The 20,145-nt window shown below is 44.3% G+C and overlaps 1 protein-coding gene across 3 annotated transcripts in view; it reads right to left on the bottom strand.

Moving 5' to 3' along the window:
- LOC121536692 (tyrosine-protein phosphatase non-receptor type 4-like) overlaps nt 1-20,145 on the bottom strand; it is a 91,574-nt gene that overhangs the window by 30,517 nt on the left and 40,912 nt on the right. For 2 of the 3 annotated variants that reach the window (XM_041844135.2, XM_041844134.2), the window contains 8 exons: nt 16,334-16,453; nt 14,285-14,327; nt 14,104-14,182; nt 13,225-13,269; nt 12,826-12,878; nt 9,177-9,297; nt 8,608-8,695; nt 1,876-1,964 (listed from right to left, as the gene is read on the bottom strand). In XM_041844135.2, coding sequence (XP_041700069.2) covers nt 1,876-1,964; nt 8,608-8,695; nt 9,177-9,297; nt 12,826-12,878; nt 13,225-13,269; nt 14,104-14,182; nt 14,285-14,327; nt 16,334-16,453 — 638 coding nt within the window. The remainder of the gene's footprint in view (nt 1-1,875; nt 1,965-8,607; nt 8,696-9,176; nt 9,298-12,825; nt 12,879-13,224; nt 13,270-14,103; nt 14,183-14,284; nt 14,328-16,333; nt 16,454-20,145) is intronic. The other variant, XM_041844136.2, reaches the window with a different exon arrangement.

The raw sequence follows: 20,145 nt of genomic DNA, 5'->3' as shown, positions 1-20,145 counted from the left end.
GGAGATTCTAGGAATGATCATCTGCGGTTTACAGATTAATACACTGCTCAAAAAAATTAAGGGAACGCTAAAATAACACATCCTAGATCTGAATGAATTAAATAATCTTATTAAATACTTTTTCTTTACACAGTTGAATGTGCTGACAACAAAATCACACAAAAATTATCAATGGAAATCAAATGTATCAACCCATGGAGGTCTGGATTTGGAGTCACCCTCAAAATTAAAGTGGAAAACCACACTACAGGCTGATCCAACTTTGATGTAATGTCCTTAAAACAAGTCAAAATGAGGCTCAGTAGTGTGTGTGTGTGTGGCCTCCACGTGCCTGTATGACATCCCTACAACGCCTGGGCATGCTCCTGATGAGGTGGCGGATGGTCTCCTGAGGGATCTCCTCCCAGACCTGGACTAAAGCATCCGCCAACTCCTGGACAGTCTGTGGTGCAATGTGGCGTTGGTGGATGGAGAGAGACATGATGTCCCAGATGTGCTCAATTGGATTCAGGTCTGGGGAACGGGCGGGCCAGTCCATAGCATCAATGCCTTCCTCTTGCAGGAACTGCTGACACACTCCAGCCACATGAGGTCTAGCATTGTCTTGCATTAGGAGGAACCCAGGGCCAACCGCACCAGCATATGGTCTCACAAGGGGTCTGAGGATCTCATCTCGGTACCTAATGGCAGTCAGGCTACCTCTGGCGAGCACATGGAGGCCTGTGCGGCCCCCCAAAGAAATGCCACCCCACACCATGACTGACCCACCGCCAAACCGGTCATGCTGGAGGATGTTGCAGGCAGCAGAACGTTCTCCACAGCGTCTCCAGACTCTGTCACGTGCTCAGTGTGAACCTGCTTTCATCTGTGAAGAGCACAGGGCGCCAGTGGCGAATTTGCCAATCTTGGTGTTCTCTGGCAAATGCCAAACGTCCTGCACGGTGTTGGGCTGTAAGCACAACCCCCACCTGTGGACGTCGGGCCCTCATACCACCCTCATGGAGTCGGTTTCTGACCGTTTGAGCAGACACATGCACATTTGTGGCCTGCTGGAGGTCATTTTGCAGGGCTCTGGCAGTGCTCCTCCTGCTCCTCCTTGCACAAAGGCGGAGGTAGCAGTCCTGCTCCTGGGTTGTTGCCCTCCTACGGCCTCCTCCACGTCTCCTGATGTACTGGCCTGTCTCCTGGTAGCGCCTCCATGCTCTGGACACTACGCTGACAGACACAGCAAACCTTCTTGCCACAGCTCGCATTGATGTGCCATCCTGGATGAGCTGCACTACCTGAGCCACTTGTGTGGGTTGTAGACTCCATCTCATGCTACCACTAGAGTGAAAGCACCGCCAGCATTCAAAAGTGACCAAAACATCAGCCAGGAAGCATAGGAACTGAGAAGTGGTCTGTGGTCACCACCTGCAAAACCAGTCCTTTATTGGGGGTGTCTTGCTAATTGCCTACAATTTCCACCTGTTGTCTATTCCATTTGCACAACAGCATGTGAAATGTATTGTCAGTGTTGCTTCCTAAGTGGACAGTTTGATTTCACAGAAGTGTGATTGACTTGGAGTTACATTGTGTTGTTTAAGTGTTCCCTTTATTTTTTTGAGCAGTGTATGTAAAGCACTTATGTGAGGTGCTTAGAATAATCATATTCAACACTTCTCTGAATACTTCTGCAACCTGGATGACTGAAGATAAGTCAATGATATATAGCTGAATAAAACACAGTGAACATTTTAATTTCTAACACAATCTACAAAAGTGGACGCTATTTGTGATCACAAATGATCCCCTTGCAGCTGCGATCAAATTCATTCTCTGATTTACAAATCGCCTCATCTTGTATCAGAATCAAGTCTTCAGTTTGTCACTCACCATGGAAAGCAGTTGATTCGTACCCTGTTCTTGTAAACCATGATCCCTGCGGACATCACCCCAATTAAAATATCAGTGTTGCTTTGATCCTGGAACAGTGAGAGAAAGAGGGAGATAGGGATGAAGAAACACAGGAAGGAAGGAAATCAATTAGAAAAATTGGTGGCTTAAGAGTCTAAGCACCCTGACAATCTAAGCACCCTGACAGTGGGCAAAGCCTGGTGGGAGTTTTGGTGGGGGTACAGACACAGACCCTCTCCCCCTAAGACAGTGGCGGGGGTAGGGCCGGCCCTAGCCTTTTGGGGGCCCTAAGCTACAGTTGAAGTCGGAAGTTTCCATACACCTTAGCCAAATACATTTAAACTCAGTTTTTCACAATTCCTGACATTTAATCCTAGTACAAATTCCCTGTCTTAGGTCAGTTAGGATCACCACTTTATTTTAAGAATGTGAAATGTCAGAATAATAGTAGAGAGAATGATTTATTTCAGCTTTTATTTCTTTCATCACATTCCCAGTGGGTCAGAAGTTTACATACACTCAATTAATATTTGGTAGCATTGCCTTTAAATTACTTCACTTGGGTCAAACGTTTCGGGTAGCCTTCCACAAGCTTCCCACAATAAGTTGGGTGAATTTTGGCCCATTCCTCCTGACAGAGCTGGTGTAACTGAGTCAGGTTTGTAGGCCTCCTTGCTCGCACACGCTTTTTCAGTTCTGCCCACAAATGTTCTATAGGATTGAGGTCAGGGCTTTGTGATGGCCACTCCAATACCTTGTCATTGTCCATTTGGAAGACCCATTTGCAACCAAGCATTAACTTCCTGACTGATGTCTTGAGATGTTGCTTCAATATATCCACATAATTTTCCTTCCTCATTAGGCCATCTATTTTGTGAAGTGCACCAGTCCCTCTTGCAGCAAAGCACCCCCACAGCATGATGCTGCCACCCCCGTGCTTCACGGTTGGGATGGTGTTCTTCGGCTTGCAAGCGTCACCCTTTTTCCTCCAAACATAACGATGGTCATTATGGCCAAACAGTTCTATTTTTGTTTCATCAGACCAGAGGACATTTCTCCAAAAAGTATGATCTTTGTCTCCCATGTGCAGTTGCAAACCGCAGTCTGGCTTTTTTATGGCGGTTTTGGAGCAATGGCTTCTTCCTTGCTGAGCGGCCTTTCAGGTTATGTAGATATAGGACTCGTTTTACTGTGGATATATATACTTTTGTACCTGTTTCTCCAGCATCTTCACAAGGTCCTTTGCTGTTGTTCTGGGATTGATTTGCACTTTTCGCACCAAAGTACGTTAATCTCTAGGAGACAGAACACGTCTCCTTCCTGAGCGGTATGATGGCTGCGTGGTCCCATGGTGTTTATACTTGCGTACTATTGTTTGTACAGATGAACGTGGTACCTTCAGGCGTTTGGAAATTGCTCCCAAGGATGAACCAGACTTGTGGAGGTCTACAATTAGTTTACTGAGGTCTTGGCTGATTTCTTTTGATTATTTTCCCATGATGTCAAGCAAAGAGGCACTGAGTTTGAAGGTAGGCCTTGAAATACATCCACAGGTACACCTCCAATTGACTCAAATGATGTCAATTAGCCTATCAGAAGCTTCTAAAACCATGACATCATTTTCTGGAATTTTCCAAGCTGTTTAAAGGCACAGTCAACTTAGTGTATGTAAACTTCTGACCCACTGGAATTGTGATACAGTGAATTATAAGTTAAATAATCTGTCTGTATACAATTGTTGGAAAAATTACTTGTGTCATGCACAAAGTAGATGTCCTAACCGACTTGCCAAAACGATAGTTTGTTAACAAGACATTTGTGGAGTGTTTGAAAAACAAGTTTTAATGACTCCAACCTAAGTGTATATAAACTTCCGACTTCAACTGTACATTTTGGTTGGGGGGGGCCCAACCACACGCGAGCGGTCGCTTAGTGGCTAGGGCCGGACGTGGGTGGGGGGTTAGGGTATGACATCAGTGGGGGGGGGGGGGCAATTGTCTGCAGTTTAAAATGGGGCACAATCACTCTTTTGTGTCACTTTTGTTTTTTTAAATCTTATGTTTGTTGTGTAGTAAATATTTTAGTTTTTCTTTTAGTTTTTTTTTTATTCGTCTTTTCCTGTAAAGCACATTGCGTTGCATTCCATGTCTGAAATGTGCTGTATACATAAAGCTTGATTTGATACCTCTCCGCTGTAATAGTCAAAGTGTGGTGATCATTCTAGAGCAAAAATGGCTGGATGGACAATTGTGGCTGGGGCCTCTGTTTAGATCTGCCATTGACTCATTGTACCAGGAATGTCTATGTAACTCTTCGCCATTGTGTGACCTGCTTTGTCTTATGAACAAAACTATTATCTAGACAAAAACAACCAAACCTGGACAGTCAGACACACACACACACACACACACACACACACACCAAGACACCCAAACATGCACATAAAAGCACACAGACAGACACATTATCTGGGGCAAAGAGAAAAGCCTGTCTAATCGGACAATGAGGGAAATCTCTGTACAATTGCTGGATTAGTTTAAGGCCTTTTGACACTGGAGTGCTCTGCCCCGCTAGTCTTTCTTTCTTCACAGTCCACAGACACAAAGACACACACACAGACAGCTCTTCAAGGCTTAGTGGTTCTGCTGTTCCTCAGCCACATGCGCCGAAAACAACAGGTGTAGACATTACTGTGAAATGCTTACTTACAGCCCTTAACCAACAATGCATTTATTTCTTAATAAAAAAGTAAAATAAAACAACAACAAAAAAGTGTTGAGAAAAAAAGAGCAGAAGTAAAATAAAATAACAGTAGGGAGGCTATATACAGGTGGGTACCGGTACAGAGTCAATGTGCGGGGGCACCGGCTAGTTGAGGTAATATGTACATGTGGGTAGAGTTAAAGTGACTATGCATAAATAATTAACAGAGTAGCAGCAGCGTAAAAAGATGGGGTGGGGGTGCAAATAGTCTGGGTAGCCATGATAAGCTGTTCAGGAGTCTTATGGCTTGGGGGTAGAAGCTGTTGAGAAGTCTTTTGGACCTAGACTTGGTGCTCCGGTACCGCTTGCCGTGCGGTAGCAGAGAGAACAGTCTATGACTAGGGTGGCTGGAGTCTTTGACAATTTTGAGGGCCTTCCTCTGACACCACCTGGTATAGAGGTCCTGGATGGCAGGAAGCTTGGCACCAGTGATGTACTGGGCTGTACGCACTACCCTCTGTAGTGCCTTGCGGTCGGAGACCGAGCAGTTGCCATACCAGGCGGTGATGCAACCAGTCAGGATGCTCTCAATGGTGCAGCTGTAGAACTTTTTGAGGATCTGAGGACCCATGCCAAATCTTTTCAGTCTCCTGAGGGGGAATAGGCTTTGTCGTGCCCTCTTCACGACTGTCTTGGTGTGTTTGGACCATGATAGTTCGTTGGTGATGTGGACACCAAGGAACTTGAAGCTCTCAACCTGTTCCACTACAGCCCCGTTGATGAGAATGGGGGCGTGCTCAGTCCCCTTTTTTTTCCCTGTAGTCCACAATCATCTCCTTTGTCTTGGTCACGTTGAAGGAGAGGTTGTTGTCCTGGCACCACACGGCCAGGTCTCTGACCTCCTCCCTATAGGCTGTCTCATCGTTGTCGATCAGGCCTACCACTGTTGTGTCGTCGGCAAACTTAATGATGGTGTTGGAGTCGTGCCTGGCCATGCAGTCATGGGTGAACAGGGAGTACAGGAGGGGACTGAGCACGCACCCCTGAGGGGCCCCCGTGTTGAAGATCAGAGTGGCAGATGTGTTGTTACCTACCCTTACCACCTGGGGGCGGCCCGTCAGGAAGTCCAGGATCCAGTTGCAGAGGGAGGTGTTTGGTCCCAGGATCCTTAGCTTAGTGATGAGCTTTGAGGGCACTATGGTGTTGAACGCTGAGCTGTAGTCAATGAATAGCATTCTGACGTACAGTCAGGGGAAAAAGTATTTGATCCCCTTGCTGATTTTGTACGTTTGCCCACTGACAAAGACATGATCAGTCTATAATTTTAATGGTAGGTTTATTTGAACAGTGAGAGACAGAATAACAACAACAAAATCCAGAAAAACACATGTCAAAAATGTTATAAATTGATTTGCATTTTAAATGAGGGAAATAAGTATTTGACCCCTCTGCAAAAAATGACTTAGTACTTGGTGGCAAAACCCTTGTTGGCAATCACAGAGGTCAGACGTTTCTTGTAGTTGGCCACCAGGTTTGCACACATCTCAGGAGGGATTTTGTCCCACTCCTCTTTGCAGATCTTCTCCAAGTCATTAAGGTTTCGAGCCTGACATTTGGCAACTCGAACCTTCAGCTCCCTCCACAGATTTTCTATGGGATAAAGGTCTGGAGACTGGCTAGGCCACTCCAGGACCTTCATGTGCTTCTTCTTGAGCCACTCCTTTGTTGCCTTGGCCGTGTGTTTTGGGTCATTGTCATGCTGGAATACCCATCCACGACCCATTTTCAATGCCCTGGCTGAGGGAAGGAGGTTCTCACCCAAGATTTGACGGTACATGGCCCCGTCCATCGTCCCTTTGATGCGGTGAAGTTGTCCTGTCCCCTTAGCAGAAAAACACCCCCAAAGCATAATGTTTCCACCTCCATGTTTGACGGTGGGGATGGTGTTCTTGGGGTCATAGGCAGGATTCCTCCTCCTCCAAACACGGCGAGTTTTGTTGATGCCAAAGAGCTCGATTTTGGTCTCATCTGACCACAACACTTTCACCCAGTTCTCCTCCGAATCATTCAGATGTTCATTGGCAAACTTCAGATGGGGCTGTATATGTGCTTTCTTGAGCAGGGGGACCTTGCGGGCGCTGCAGGATTCCAGTCCTTCACAGCGTAGTGTTTTACCAATTGTTTTCTTGGTGACTATGGTCCTAGCTGCCTTGAGATCATTGACAAGATCCTCCCGTGTAGTTCTGGGCTGATTCCTCACCGTTCTCATGATCATTGCAACTCCACGAGCCCCAGGCCGAGGGAGATTGACAGTTATTTTGTGTTTCTTCCATTTGCGAATAATCGCACCAACTGTTGTCACCTTCTCACCAAGCTGCTTGGCGATGGTCTTGTAGCCCATTCCAGCCTTGTGTAGGTCTACAATCTTGTCCCTGACATCCTTGGAGAGCTCTTTGTTCTTGGCCATGGTGGAGAGTTTGGAATCTGATTGATTGATTGCTTCTGTGGACAGGTGTCTTTTATACAGGTAACTAGCTAAGATTAGGAGCATGCTCCTAATCTCAGCTCGTTACCTGTATAAAAAAGACACCTGGGAGCCAGAAATCTTTCCGATTGAGAGGGGGTCAAATACTTATTTCCCTCATTAAAATGCAAATCAATTTATAACATTTTTTACATCCGTTTTTCTGGATTTTTTTGTTGTTATTCTGTCTCTCACTGTTCAAATAAACCTTCCATTAAAATTATAGACTGATCATTTCTTTGTCAGTGGGCAAACGTACAAAATCAGCAGGGGATCAAATACTTTTTTCCCTCACTGTAGGTGTTCCTCTTGTCCAGGTGGGAAAGGGCAATGTGGAGTGCAATAGAGATTGCATCATCTGTGGATCTGTTGGGGCGGTATGCAAATTGGAGTGGGTCTAGGGTTTCTGGGATAATGGTGTTGATGTGAGCCATGACCAGCCTTTCAAAGCACTTCATGGCTACAGATGTCAGTGCTACGGGTCGATAGTCATTTAGGCAGGTTATCTTAATGTTCTTGGGCACGGGGACTATGGTGGTCTGCTTGAAATATGTTGGTATTACAGACTCAGTCAGGGACATGTTGAAAATGTCGGTGAAGACACTTGCCAGTTGGTCAGCACATGCTCGGAGTACACGTCCTGGTAATCCGTCTGGCCCTGCGGCCTTGTGAATGTTGACCTGCTTAAAAGTCTTACTCACATCGGCTACGGAGAGCGTGATCACATAGTCATCCGGAACAGCTGGTGCTCTCATGCATGCTTCGGTGTTGCTTGCCTCGAAGCGAGCATAGAAGTGGTTTAGCTCGTCTGGTAGGCTTGTGTCACTGGGCAGCTCGCGGCTGTGCTTCCCTTTGTAGTCTGTAATAGTTTTCAAGCCCTGCCACATCCGACGAGTGTCAGAGCCGGTGTAGTACGATTCAATCTTAGTCCTGTATTGACTCTTTGCCTGTTTGATGGTTTGTCGGAGGCCATAGCGGGATTTCTTATAAGCGTCCGGGTTAGAGTCCCGCTCCTTGAAAGCGGCAGCTCTACCCTTTAGCTCAGTGCGGATGTTGCCTGTAATCCATGACTTCTGGTTGGGGTGTACTCCTCAATGCTATCTGAAGAATCCCGGAACATGTTCCAGTCTGTGCTAACAAAACAGTCCTGTAGCTTAGCATCTGCATCATCTGACCACTTTTTAATTACAGGAATACAAAGCATTAAAAGCATTAAAAGCTTCATAAGGCCCTGGTGTCTGGGGCCAGAGGAACACGCAGACTGTACATTAGAATGATATACTATTGTACGTGCATGTTTCAACCTTCACTCTGCCTCTACCCATTTATACCTGCTGGGTTAGAAAGCACTGGCTTTTCTAGAGCTAGGGCACAGCTGTATGAAACATTGGTATCAGTGCTGCTATGAAAAGTGCATTTTCTACCGTAGCAGTGACACACACACACACGTACACATACACAAACACACAGGGGAGCAGCCTTACCCTTGCATAGTGCAATTCCACTCCGTACAGCTCCAGAGTCCTTGCTGTGTTCAGGTAATTAAACTCTGACTGGGCAGGAGACAGGCCACTGAGGAGGAAGAGAGAGAAATGCATGAGAGAGGGAAGGTGCCTCAAACTCCACAGCACGTAACCCATTCACAGAAAACGGAGCAGTACAGTGAGACCACGCTTTTCCTTGGAAAATCACTCAATAAAACCATGAGTATACAGCTCTGTATGAACATCAAAATCAAACCAAAATTGTATTGGTCGCGTACACAGTTTAGCAGGTGTTAGGGCGGGTGCAGCGAAAGGCTTATGTTCCTAGTTCCTATCAATCAATGCAGTAAATGTCAAACAAGCACACAATCAAAATGTTGTACAGCAGTAGACATAAGTTATTTTCGGATGTAGGTAATAGTACTAGAAATGTTCTAAGCAAATAAAAAAAACGAAATACTGCCAAGTTGGCTAGGAGCTAGAAACAGGGCGACCGTGTCTGTCGGCGCCATCTTTTGTTTCCTGGGACAGAAAGAGTGTGTGCATGTCTTGTGAAGATGGGCCCCTACCTGTGCTGTTGGTGGTGTTTGGTGACCTCCTTGTCGAAGCCTTGGGGCGGGTTGGGGATGAAGCAGAACTCTGAGAGGTAACCAGGAGCATGCTCCGAGTCACTGTAGTCTCCCAGCTCAGCTACACAACGCAGAGAGAGTCAAATAAATTAAATAGTAGACACGGTCAAGTCGACTCCCTATATGACACAGAAAATATTAGGCCTATATTGCATTTGAAAGACAAACCATTACCAATCAATGTAGTAATGAATAGAAGACAAGAACCTCAATCAAAAGCCTGGTTATGATGTCTATTAATGAAAGAGACAAGTGGTTGAGAAGCCTTTGAGAAGCTAAGTACTTCAGATCCATTAGCTTGTGGTCGTGTATGACCCGGCCTCAATTCATATGAATGGAGCCCTTAACCACTGGCTCATGACTATCATTGACAAACAGATAAATTCAAAACACAGTTATAAATCAGAAAGAAAAAAGAACCACAACACTCAAACTAAACGGTCAATTGCCTATGGATTTATGCTGCAGCAGTATGCAAAGAAATATCTACACAGCACTAATGCCAGAGCTTTCAGCAGAGTGCATTTCTTGATCGAATTTGATCCGCCTCACCGATTTTGCAAAACTAACCGAATTACCAGCAGCATTCCATCATGTTTCATACCCCTATCCCCATGGCTACAATAGCATGAAATCCTTCTCATGGGTAGAGACATTGAACTAATATAGGCCGAAGTAAGAGTCTGGATATGGACACGGGTTGGTTGTGTTATATGTTGGAGGTGCAGTTCAAATCCCTCAGTGCAGTGGAGATGGGACAGACAATGGAGGTACAGACCCCTAACCCCCTCCAATCTGTCAGGAGTCATTATTAAGGTCAATCGGATGACACAGGTTGGCAAGCTACACTCCACAGGCTTACCGCCCACTACAATGGGAGGATGTGGCTCGGTGCTAGCTGTGGATCACTAGGCTAGGCTTCACTATGCTAGGCTATGCTAACATGTAGTATATTAGTTAGCATGTTGGTAACTGAGTTGAGCTGCTGTGCCACTCGGCTATTCTTTCCCATGAGGAGTTGAGCTGAGCTGAAAAGGCTCTATTGTGCTACAGTATTCCGGACATGTCTGTTCAAGGCTGTGCAGCAGCAGTACTCTGCTACATAGTATTCTATGTACTGCAGTGGCGTAGCGCAGTTTCGTGGGGCCCCCGCAAGGTCAGTGTAGAGGAAATGTGCAGTTTTATAGATAAACTCATGCTATTTTATACATTTTGTCATGAGGATGAGAGAACATTTGGCTGTTTTAGAGCTCAGGGATACTTGAAAGACGGGTAAATCTGAAATATTTGTCTTACTATTAACAACATTTGAAATATACATTTTGATAGACCAAAGTATCAGCTATCACACCATGTAAAGGAACAACCTATTTTTTTATTTTAATAAAATGCAACCAACTGGATTTCTGTAAACTCTCAGACCCAATAAAAGGCATTTCGTTTTTACAATTATTGTCCAACAAGTGTTTAAAGGCCTTGATTGTTTAAGTCTAACATTAGAATATTCAAATATGTAATACAAATCTCTAAACTTATTTTTGCTTTGTTTTATAGTACTATTAAATTCTCCAGGGCTAATTTCATTAGCATTTTGGCATGTTTTTCTTTAGATTTAGAACATAAAACAACATTTATAAAGCCAACATTATCCCTTAGGTCTAGCACAGCAAACACTTAAATTGTTTAAGCATATGTTGCAGAACAGTGATTAAATGTTTTGGGGGGAATATTGACAAAATAAATTGATCTTAAGGGGGTTAGCCATCAGTGACGGAGTAGACAAGCCACTGACAGAGCTGACAGATACTCAACAGACCTATTTTTGCCTCTAAAAATAAAAGTCCAATACAAACATTTGTAAAATATAGAAAATGATTCATTTGAAAATCCCCAATAAAAACATAACCATATTATCAGATCTTTTGATGTTTTATGAAGTTGACAAAAATTGAAAATTTCTTCATTCAAGTGGTATACACAGTAGCAATTTAGTTTTTCCTCAGTTGCTTTATGACTCTAAAACCTAATTAATCTTCTATTTTAATCTATCAGGCAGATGGAGTTGACAGTTTATGGTTGTGACCATGGTGATTCCAATATTGTTTGTTTAAATATATCAAAAGCAGAGAACTTTACAGACCATGAGTGGTCTTGTTGAACTACATATAATGAGGACATTAATAAAGGGTCCTTATGGTATAGGTGACCCTGCACATTCCTAATAATTTAGGATTTTAGATAAATCTGACGGAGTAACCCAAATCTCCAGACACATCTTTTCGGAAGCAAAGTTTTAAAATAAATATTATTTAAAGTCACAGAGGGCTATTGCAAGAAACTACATACAATCCTTTTTTCCCCAGTTAATATCAATTGTTGCCAGTTTATTTATTTTAAACACTTTTTTTGAGAGTTTGAAATTGGGATCCTTTGCTTCAGAGAAGGGCATTTTCAGGCATAGAGCCGACATGGAAATTAATACATTTGAAAGTATTCTGACAATTCCAAATTCTATCCAAAAGTACGATGTCCCCATGTGCAGTTGCAAACCGTAGTCTGGCTTTTTTATGGCGGTTTTGGAGCAGTGGCTTCTTCCTTGCTGAGCGGCCTTTCAGGTTATGTCGATATAGGACTCATTTTGCTGTGGATATAGATACTTTTGTACCTGTTTCCTACAGCATCTTCACAAGGTCCTATGCTGTTGTTCTGGGATTGATTTGCACTTTTTGCACCAAAGTACGTTCATCTCTAGGAGACAGAACGCGTCTCCTTCCTGAGCGGTATGACGGCTGCGTGGTCCCATGGTATTTATACTTGTGTACTATTGTTTGTACAGATGAACGTGGTACCTTCAGGCGTTTGGAAATTGCTCCCAAGGATGAACCAGACTTGTGGAGGTCTACATTTTCTTTTCTGAGGTCTTGGCAGATTTTTTTTAGATTTTCCCATGATGTCAAGCAAAGAGGCACTGAGTTTGAAGGTAGGCCTTGAAAAAATGACAGGACAAATCATATTTGTATTTTTTTTCTCTATTGTTTTTTTTCTTCTTTACATATGTACTTTTTGAACATTATTGCCCGTCTGTGATCTGAACCCTTCACCCCCCAAAAATATATAAAAAAATAAAATAAAATAAAACACTTCTCAAACAAGCTCAAATAATGCAAAAAAAAGAAAAAGATATTAGCACAGTGTTCCATACACAGCTATCCATGTTCCACTAACGTCAGGGGCATAAAGAGAGAGGGTTATGGCTAATTACAGGATCCGCTGCAAACTGCTTTTTTTATTGGGCGAGATAATTAAATACTACATTTGATTTGACGTCGGAAAACGTTATGCTATGTGGCAGCACACAACGAGTGACTATTGGAAAGTCCTGCTGAGTACACTGACCCTCAGCTAAAAGCTTTCAACACACATCTTCCTAGTCCTCTCACACTAAAAGCATTTGAGTCGCCTAGTGGCCATACACTGTGCAGCCTCGTATGGCGCAACAGAGATCAAATGGATTAACTAACTACCAGTAGCTACATATCCCTGTTTTGCGTGTGTATCTCTGGCAGCACGCCTGGGGATTGGAACTTACATTGAACAGAGTAGGACGCCAGGAGCGCGGCAGTGTTGTGCGGGCAGGGCAATCTGTGGGCCACAATTCACAAACACACAAGTCATGACACTGATTCATTTGGATCAATAGGAAAACTAGAGCTTTTATCAATGGCAGCTACTATTAGAGTAGTGTGTCAAAGTGCTGGGCCGGTAGAATCCGTGTAAGGTCACTAGAGCAGTGTGTGAGTGTGCTAGAGCAGTGTGTGAGTGTCCGTGCTCTACCAGCTCAGGCACGGCGCTTGTAACGCCAAGGTAGTGGGTTCGATCCCCGCGACCACCCATACACAAAAATGTATGCACGCATGACTGTAAGTCGCTTTGGATAAAAGCGTCTGCTAAATGGCGTATTATATTATTATTTATTATTATAACTCACCTTCCTGTCAGGATGTCCTGTTTGAGCTGGAGGAAATACTGGTACCTAGTGGAATAAGGAGAGCAGTTACACCAACAATGTGATACGGATGTCTCTGTGATTATGAACATTTGGACATAATCTACAGTACAGCAGAATAGAGCGACTGGACAGGACCCACTCACATGGAGCTTCTCTGATGCTTATTGCTTAAGCTACATTTCTATGACTTAACGTGTAGCCTATGTACTGTGTTGTGCATAACTAATACTGAATTAATCTCATCATAGTGTGAGTGCTCAACAGCATTGTTGTGTGGTGTCTGGAATCAATAGTGCACATCCAAAACAGATCCATGCCTCTCTGTATCTTAGATCTACAAAGTGGTGCACTCACTTGATAAGGCTGGTTGAGCAAGGAAATGCTTGAGTGCATAAATTGATTAAACAACACTGGAGTATCCAGACTGTAACTCTGTTTCTATTGACCATGTATGGAATCCCCTGCAATAGGGGCAAGCAGCCTCCATGGCATGCCACTCCCCTATTTATGACTAGCTGTGTGCAAGGCTGCCATCAGTGCAACTTGTCCATTATTGGCTAATCTACCTACCATGCTGATTCTAGTCTTAAACTAACTGGTAGCGAGCTCTTAAACCCTGCCGGACCTATTCCATCTAACAAGTTTAATCTATTCATCCCCATTAGTACGATTAGCGGCTTAGGGCTTTGGTTAGTGTAATACTGGCCTAGAGTTTAACAGTTACCCGGGTAATTAGTCTCCTTATATGGGCATGAAATGGCAGGTTGTCCTTATCTAGTGTACTCTTTATTAGGGACCTTACCCAGTGCACTCTTTATTAGGGACCTTACCTAGTGTACTCTTTATTAGTATCCTTACCTAGTGTACTCTTCCTGAAGTTTATTAGGGTCTGTCACAAAGAACTTCACTCTGAAACTCAGATTATGAGGCGATCCCCCTGTAAATGTAAAATGAGACAGATGATTGTATTTCCGCTTTAAAACAACCACTTCCCTGTTAATCCATCAATTTCTGAGCGGTAGATTGAATGTTCACCTACTTTTTAACTGCTTCCTGATGGGTTTGTTTGGATCCAGCCACCTCTGTAAAATATAGATGAGGAGAAACTCAATGACACGATAACAGTTCCTCAGCAACCCTGCTCACTCTCAATTATTCACCAGTCAGCCCCCTTCACCTCTCACTTTATCTCTACCCACCTCTCTGATTTCCAGAAGGTAAATGCAGGCAGGGCCGTGTTGATCTGTAGCTAGCTACTAGCTAAGTACAAATTGACAGTACACAACACTTAAGGAGGGGTGATGGTGATGAGGACTGTGTCAACACAACTCGTATCGATCTTAACACTGCATCAGTGTGGGTCATTGAGCAGCAAGCTGTGGTGTAGTATAGTGTGTAGTGGCATGCAATTTGTTCCATTAGCATACAGGCCTCCAACATGACTTAGGCTAACAGATGGATTGTAGAATGGATTATGTAGAAGAAGTGGTTCTAAACATAACATTGACTCACTCCAACCCTCCCTATCTTATCCCTATTAATCCCTCTCCAACACAATAGTCTACAGACTAAATTTACCCATGACTGTTACACTACTAGATATGCAAAAGCCACAGATACAGTGAGGGAAATAAGTATTTGACCCCCTCTCAATCAGAAAGATTTCTGGCTCCCAGGTGTCTTTTATACAGGTAACGAGCTGAGATTAGGAGCACACTCTTAAAGGGAGTGCTCCTAATCGCAGTTTGTTACCTGTATAAAAGACACCTGTCCACAGAAGCAATCAATCAGATTCCAAACTCTCCACCATGGCCAAGAACAAAGAGCTCTCCAAGGATGTCAGGGACAAGATTTTAGACCTACACAAGGCTGGAATGGGTTACAAGACCATCGCCAAGCAGCTTGATGAGAAGGTGACAACAGTTGGTGCGATTATTCGCGAATGGAAGAAACACAAAATAAATGTCAATCTCCCTCGGCCTGGGGCTCCATGCAAGATCTCACCTCGTGGAGCAGCAATGATCATGAGAACGTTGAGGAATCAGCCCAGAACTACATGGGAGGATCTTGTCAATGATCTCAAGGCAGCTGGGACCATAGACACCAAGAAAACAATTGGTAACACACTACGCCATGAAAGACTGAAATCCTGCAGCGCCCGCAAGGTCCCCCTGCTCAAGAAAGCACATATACAGGCCCGTCTGAAGTTTGCCAATGAACATCTGAATGATTCAGAGGAGAACTGTGTGAAAGTGTTGTGGTCAGATGAGACCAAAATGGAGCTCTTTGGCATCAACTCAACTCGCTATGTTTGGAGGAGGAGGAATGCTGCCTATGACCCCAAGAACACCATCCCCACCGTCAAACATGGAGGTGGAAACATTATGCTTTGGGGTGTTTTTCTGCTAAGGGGACAGGACAATTTCACCGCATCAAAGGGACGATGGACGGGGCCATGTACAGTCAAATCTTGGGTGAGAACCTCCTTCCCTCAGCCAGGGCATTGAAAATGGGTCGTGAATGGGTATTCCAGCATGACAATGACCCAAAACACACGGCCAAGGCAACAAAGGAGTGGCTCAAGAAGAAGCACATGAAGGTCCTGGAGTGGCCTAGCCAGTCTCCAGACCTTAATCCCATAGAAAATCTGTGGAGGGAGCTGAAGGTTCGAGTTGCCAAACGTCAGCCTCAAAACCTTAATGACTTGGAGAAGATTTGCAAAGAGGAGTGGAACAAAATCCCTCCTGAGATGTGTACAAACCTGGTGGCCCACTACAAGAAACGTCTGACCTCTGTGATTGCCAACAAGGGTTTTGCCACCAAAACATTTTTGACATGTGTTTTTTCTGGATTTTTTGTTGTTATTCTGTCCCTCACTGTTCATATAAACCTACCATTAAAATTATAGACTGATCATGTCTTTGTCAGTGGGCAAACGTACAGAATCAGCAGGGGATCAAATACTTTTTTCCCCTCACTGTAGTTACACTTAGGTGAGAGCAGAAAAAGCTACACTCAGTGACACTTGGAGACCGTATGTAATGAGAGTGATAGTGTTGACTGAAGTTGTTTTATCATAAAGTCTGACCTTGGCACCTACCGGGCTGTCTGAGGAGTCGTCAGCCAGATGCAGGCCGAAGTAGTCCCGCTCTGTCAGCTCCAGGTGTTTAAACACTACATCCAGTAAGACCTGACCCTGGTCGTGCTTCTGTAGAGGGGGAGAGAGGGAGAGAGAAAGAGAGAATTACTCATGGGAAGCATCTCTGATTTGTGTGTGTTCGAGTCTCCAAGCTAAATCCCCATGCCACAAGTCTCCATGGCAGCAAGGCCGAAGTGGCTGCTACCTAGCACTGTCTGTCTCCCATGGCTCAGTCCCATTAGGCACAGTGACAACCACTTGTCTCCCTTCTGCTCTCTCCCCCCCCTGCCTCCCCTATGACTCAAAGCAGTGCTGTGCCAATGAGTGGATGGTGATGGTGTTGACATGGAGCTGCAGTCTCAGCTGAGAGACTGCAGAGTCTCAGTTGGGTCCATGTCACAGCCCCAGTCCCCAGTTCCAGGCAGCAGACTGGCAGCTCTGGGCTGTTGACTGTCAATTATGAGCTGACACAGCCTCGCCCCGTGTCCACTACATTTAGCCTCAACCCCTGGCTAGAGGACACCAGGGGGAGATCCCTCTTTCTCTCCCTCTGGCTGGCACAGACGCCTGCTGTGTTAGCCTCTGCGGGATTAGTAGGTCCCTGTGAGCTGGGGGTCAGCTTTTTAAACCACTAGGTCAATATAATCAAGTGATTTGAATGAGAGTGAGACAAATACAACAGAGTGATGGTAACTTTTTGTAGTCCCCTTTAATATTTCATTTATCCAACCTTTTATTTAAAAGGCCCAATGCAGCCGTTTTTATATCAACATCAAATCATTTCTGGGTAACAATTAAGTACATTTAAGTACATTACTGTGATAAATAAAATGGGCAAAAATAGCTATTTAGCACAAAACATTTTCTCAAGCAAGAATTTTGCAAGGGACTGTCTGGGAGTGGTCTGAGTGTGGAAAACAGAAAACTAGCATTTATAGGCAGAGGTTTGGAACGCTATCTTATTGGTCTATTAACCAATTTACCGTATGGTGTGTCACAATGGAAAGCAGAAAATCCCGCCCATGCAAACCTGCTGATTAGAATGTCTTGTGTAGATTGTATTTTCAACTAGCAACTATCAGGAAAGAACACTGATGAGTTTTACAGTGTTCGTTTTATCAGCTGTTGTACAATATCATATAAAACACAGAAAAAAAACAGAATTTTGACTGCACTGGGCCTTTAAGTAAGTGACGATAAATCATGGTACAATATACTTTCTCTAAAGAGTACTGGTATGTGAACCCGTCGACCCTTACTGAGCATCTCTACTCCTCTCATGTTCTAATCTAGACGGAAAACAAGCCAAACAAGGAGCTCTTCAAATTCCCAAGAATGATAATGCTGCCGTTGCTTCTAGCGCTCAAATGAGAGTTAATATGGAGATGCTGAATAATAGAGGGTGTAGTGGGAGAAGAAGGAAAAGGAGGAAGGAAAAGAGGAGAGGAGCAGCAGAGGTGAGGAGTGCGACCTGACAGTCTAGGATCCTCTCGGGGCCTATGCCCTGGTACCCTCGCCAGTGGGCCAATCAGATGTCTCTGCTGAGAACAGAACACTGGTTTAGTTATGCATGGGGAGCCGGAGCCAGACGTCGCATGGAGGGCAAACAGAGTCACACTCCATCTCCACAGAGGAGTCCACGTCACCCTGGGGGATGTGTCTGTGACATATAGCTTGGGTACTGGAGCAGCATGGAATTCAACATTCACACAGCTGACTCATTGCTTGGGGTGTAGTATGAGACCAATTAACTGTGTGGTTGTTGTGCTTTACAACCAATAGGCTAGGCACCGTGGAAATGGTCTCTCACAGGCTTACAGAAAACGTAAAATGTTCAGCGGTAGGCTAGTTGCGCCAAGACAAAACATGATTTTACCAATCTGTTGTTGACGGTTACCCTTTAAAAAAAGGTACACACTGCCGAGAGTAGAGGTCTGTCGTTTTTGGAGCCTTAATGAGATAATGGCATGTTTCACATCACTAAAATAATTTTCAGCCAGCTCACATTCTTCCAGAGTGAAGCTTGTAATCTGACATTTCCTAATCTATTCCAATGCTTTACTTCTGACATTATTTGTGTGTCCCTCCTCAGCAGTTGTCCCCACCAGAGCTAGAGTGTGTGTGTTATTTGCTGCTCCCTGGCTGTCTGAAGTGGTTGTTCTGACTGGATGCGGGACCTTTCTGTGGCGTTACTCTAGCAAGCTCTCAGGCTGCAGTCTCCTCTTCGCTGGCTTTCTAAAAGCCTCAGGCCAAATGTGCAAATGCAGTCAGTGCAAGAGGCAAAAGCTATGTATTATTTAAATGGTGGCAGGGACACACAAGCACACACACACACACACACGTTGACAGGACAGCACTCTGAAGCATGGGGAAGGAGGTGTTCATTTACACACAACCCTTATCTTCTCATTGCATGCTAGTTAACAACATTGAGACAAGAAATGTCAGCAAGTTATCATCTTAAGACTGGGTGGACACTTTCTCTTTGAGGTAATTAGAATGAATGGGAAAGTTAGATTAACACATGTCTTGAAAGATACTTCAGTTATCTGGGAGGCAACTGGAGAGAGAACTTGACTAGAGGGCTAGCCCATCTGTGGAGGAGAATGGCAATGGGCCTATTCTGAGATCCCCACCGAAGCCTGGGGGGTGGGGAGAGAGCAAGAGAGAAAGCGAGAGAGTGGGTGATTGACGACTCGGCAGGCAGGGCCAAACAACCAGTCTTTGTGCTGATCTTCTTCAATCTTCACACTTCTATCTTTGAGCCAGTGCCTGAGATGGTGGGGACTGGACTAGCGAGAGAGGAGGGGGGGAATGTTAGGGTCAATACAGGCCGGGGGTCTGAATGGAAGAGATCTCTAAAGTAAATGTGGTGTCAATGCACGAATGTCTATGTGTATGAGAAAACAAGTATGTATGAACATAAACACACATTAATATAGTATTTACATTTAAACATACTGTACATGGTTGCAATCATAAGAGATAGAGCTAGATGGATCTCTAGCAAGGCTTGGGGCACTGCTAGAGCCTAAGCATGGAGGAATGAGGGAAATGTGGAAAGACATGAGGCAGCTTGTCCAGGAGCAGCAGAAAACAGATACATTAATCAGATCAGTTGTCGATCTCAGATCAATTGTCTGGGGCCAAGTTAACCTCCTTTCATGTAAAAAAGTAATGACCATCATGCTTTTAAGGGAAAATTATAATTAGTTTGGGATTTTGGCAATGAGGCCCTTTAACTACTTCCCCAGTCAGATGAACTCCAGGACAACATTCCCTCTAAGCTGCAGAACCGCGCAGAGAAGCACTAGATTGAACTTCACTCAGCTTTCTAGAGTTTTCCCCTTTAGTTAACACTATCAACATTTCGCTCTACTGTGGGAATTGTGATCAAATCAATGCAATATTAGCCACTTTCAATGTAACATACCATAACAAAACGAATGCAAATCTAACTTTGCAAGAGATTTTCTTGTAGGCAAAGCGCATTGGAGTAGGATTCTATTGCATTGATAGGCGTGACTCAGGCCCGTACTCTACACAGACCGGTGCCCCATAACCAATCAGAGCTGCAGTAGGCCTATATGCAAATAGCCATTACCATATATGGATCTGTGCCATTCACTTTGAACTTGACTGTGTTTAGGCTACAGTATCAGCGGTCGCGAATAGATTCGCATATTTTGAGATCAAAGCGAGAGCTGCATGTAGCCACGTGCACATTTGTTCATATTATTTACTATTTAGTGCGTTATTAG

This window comes from Coregonus clupeaformis, chromosome 23, assembly GCF_020615455.1.
Source record: "Coregonus clupeaformis isolate EN_2021a chromosome 23, ASM2061545v1, whole genome shotgun sequence".
NCBI classification, from domain to species: Eukaryota; Metazoa; Chordata; class Actinopteri; order Salmoniformes; family Salmonidae; genus Coregonus; species Coregonus clupeaformis.
This window is presented reverse-complemented; position numbering and strand designations above follow the sequence as displayed.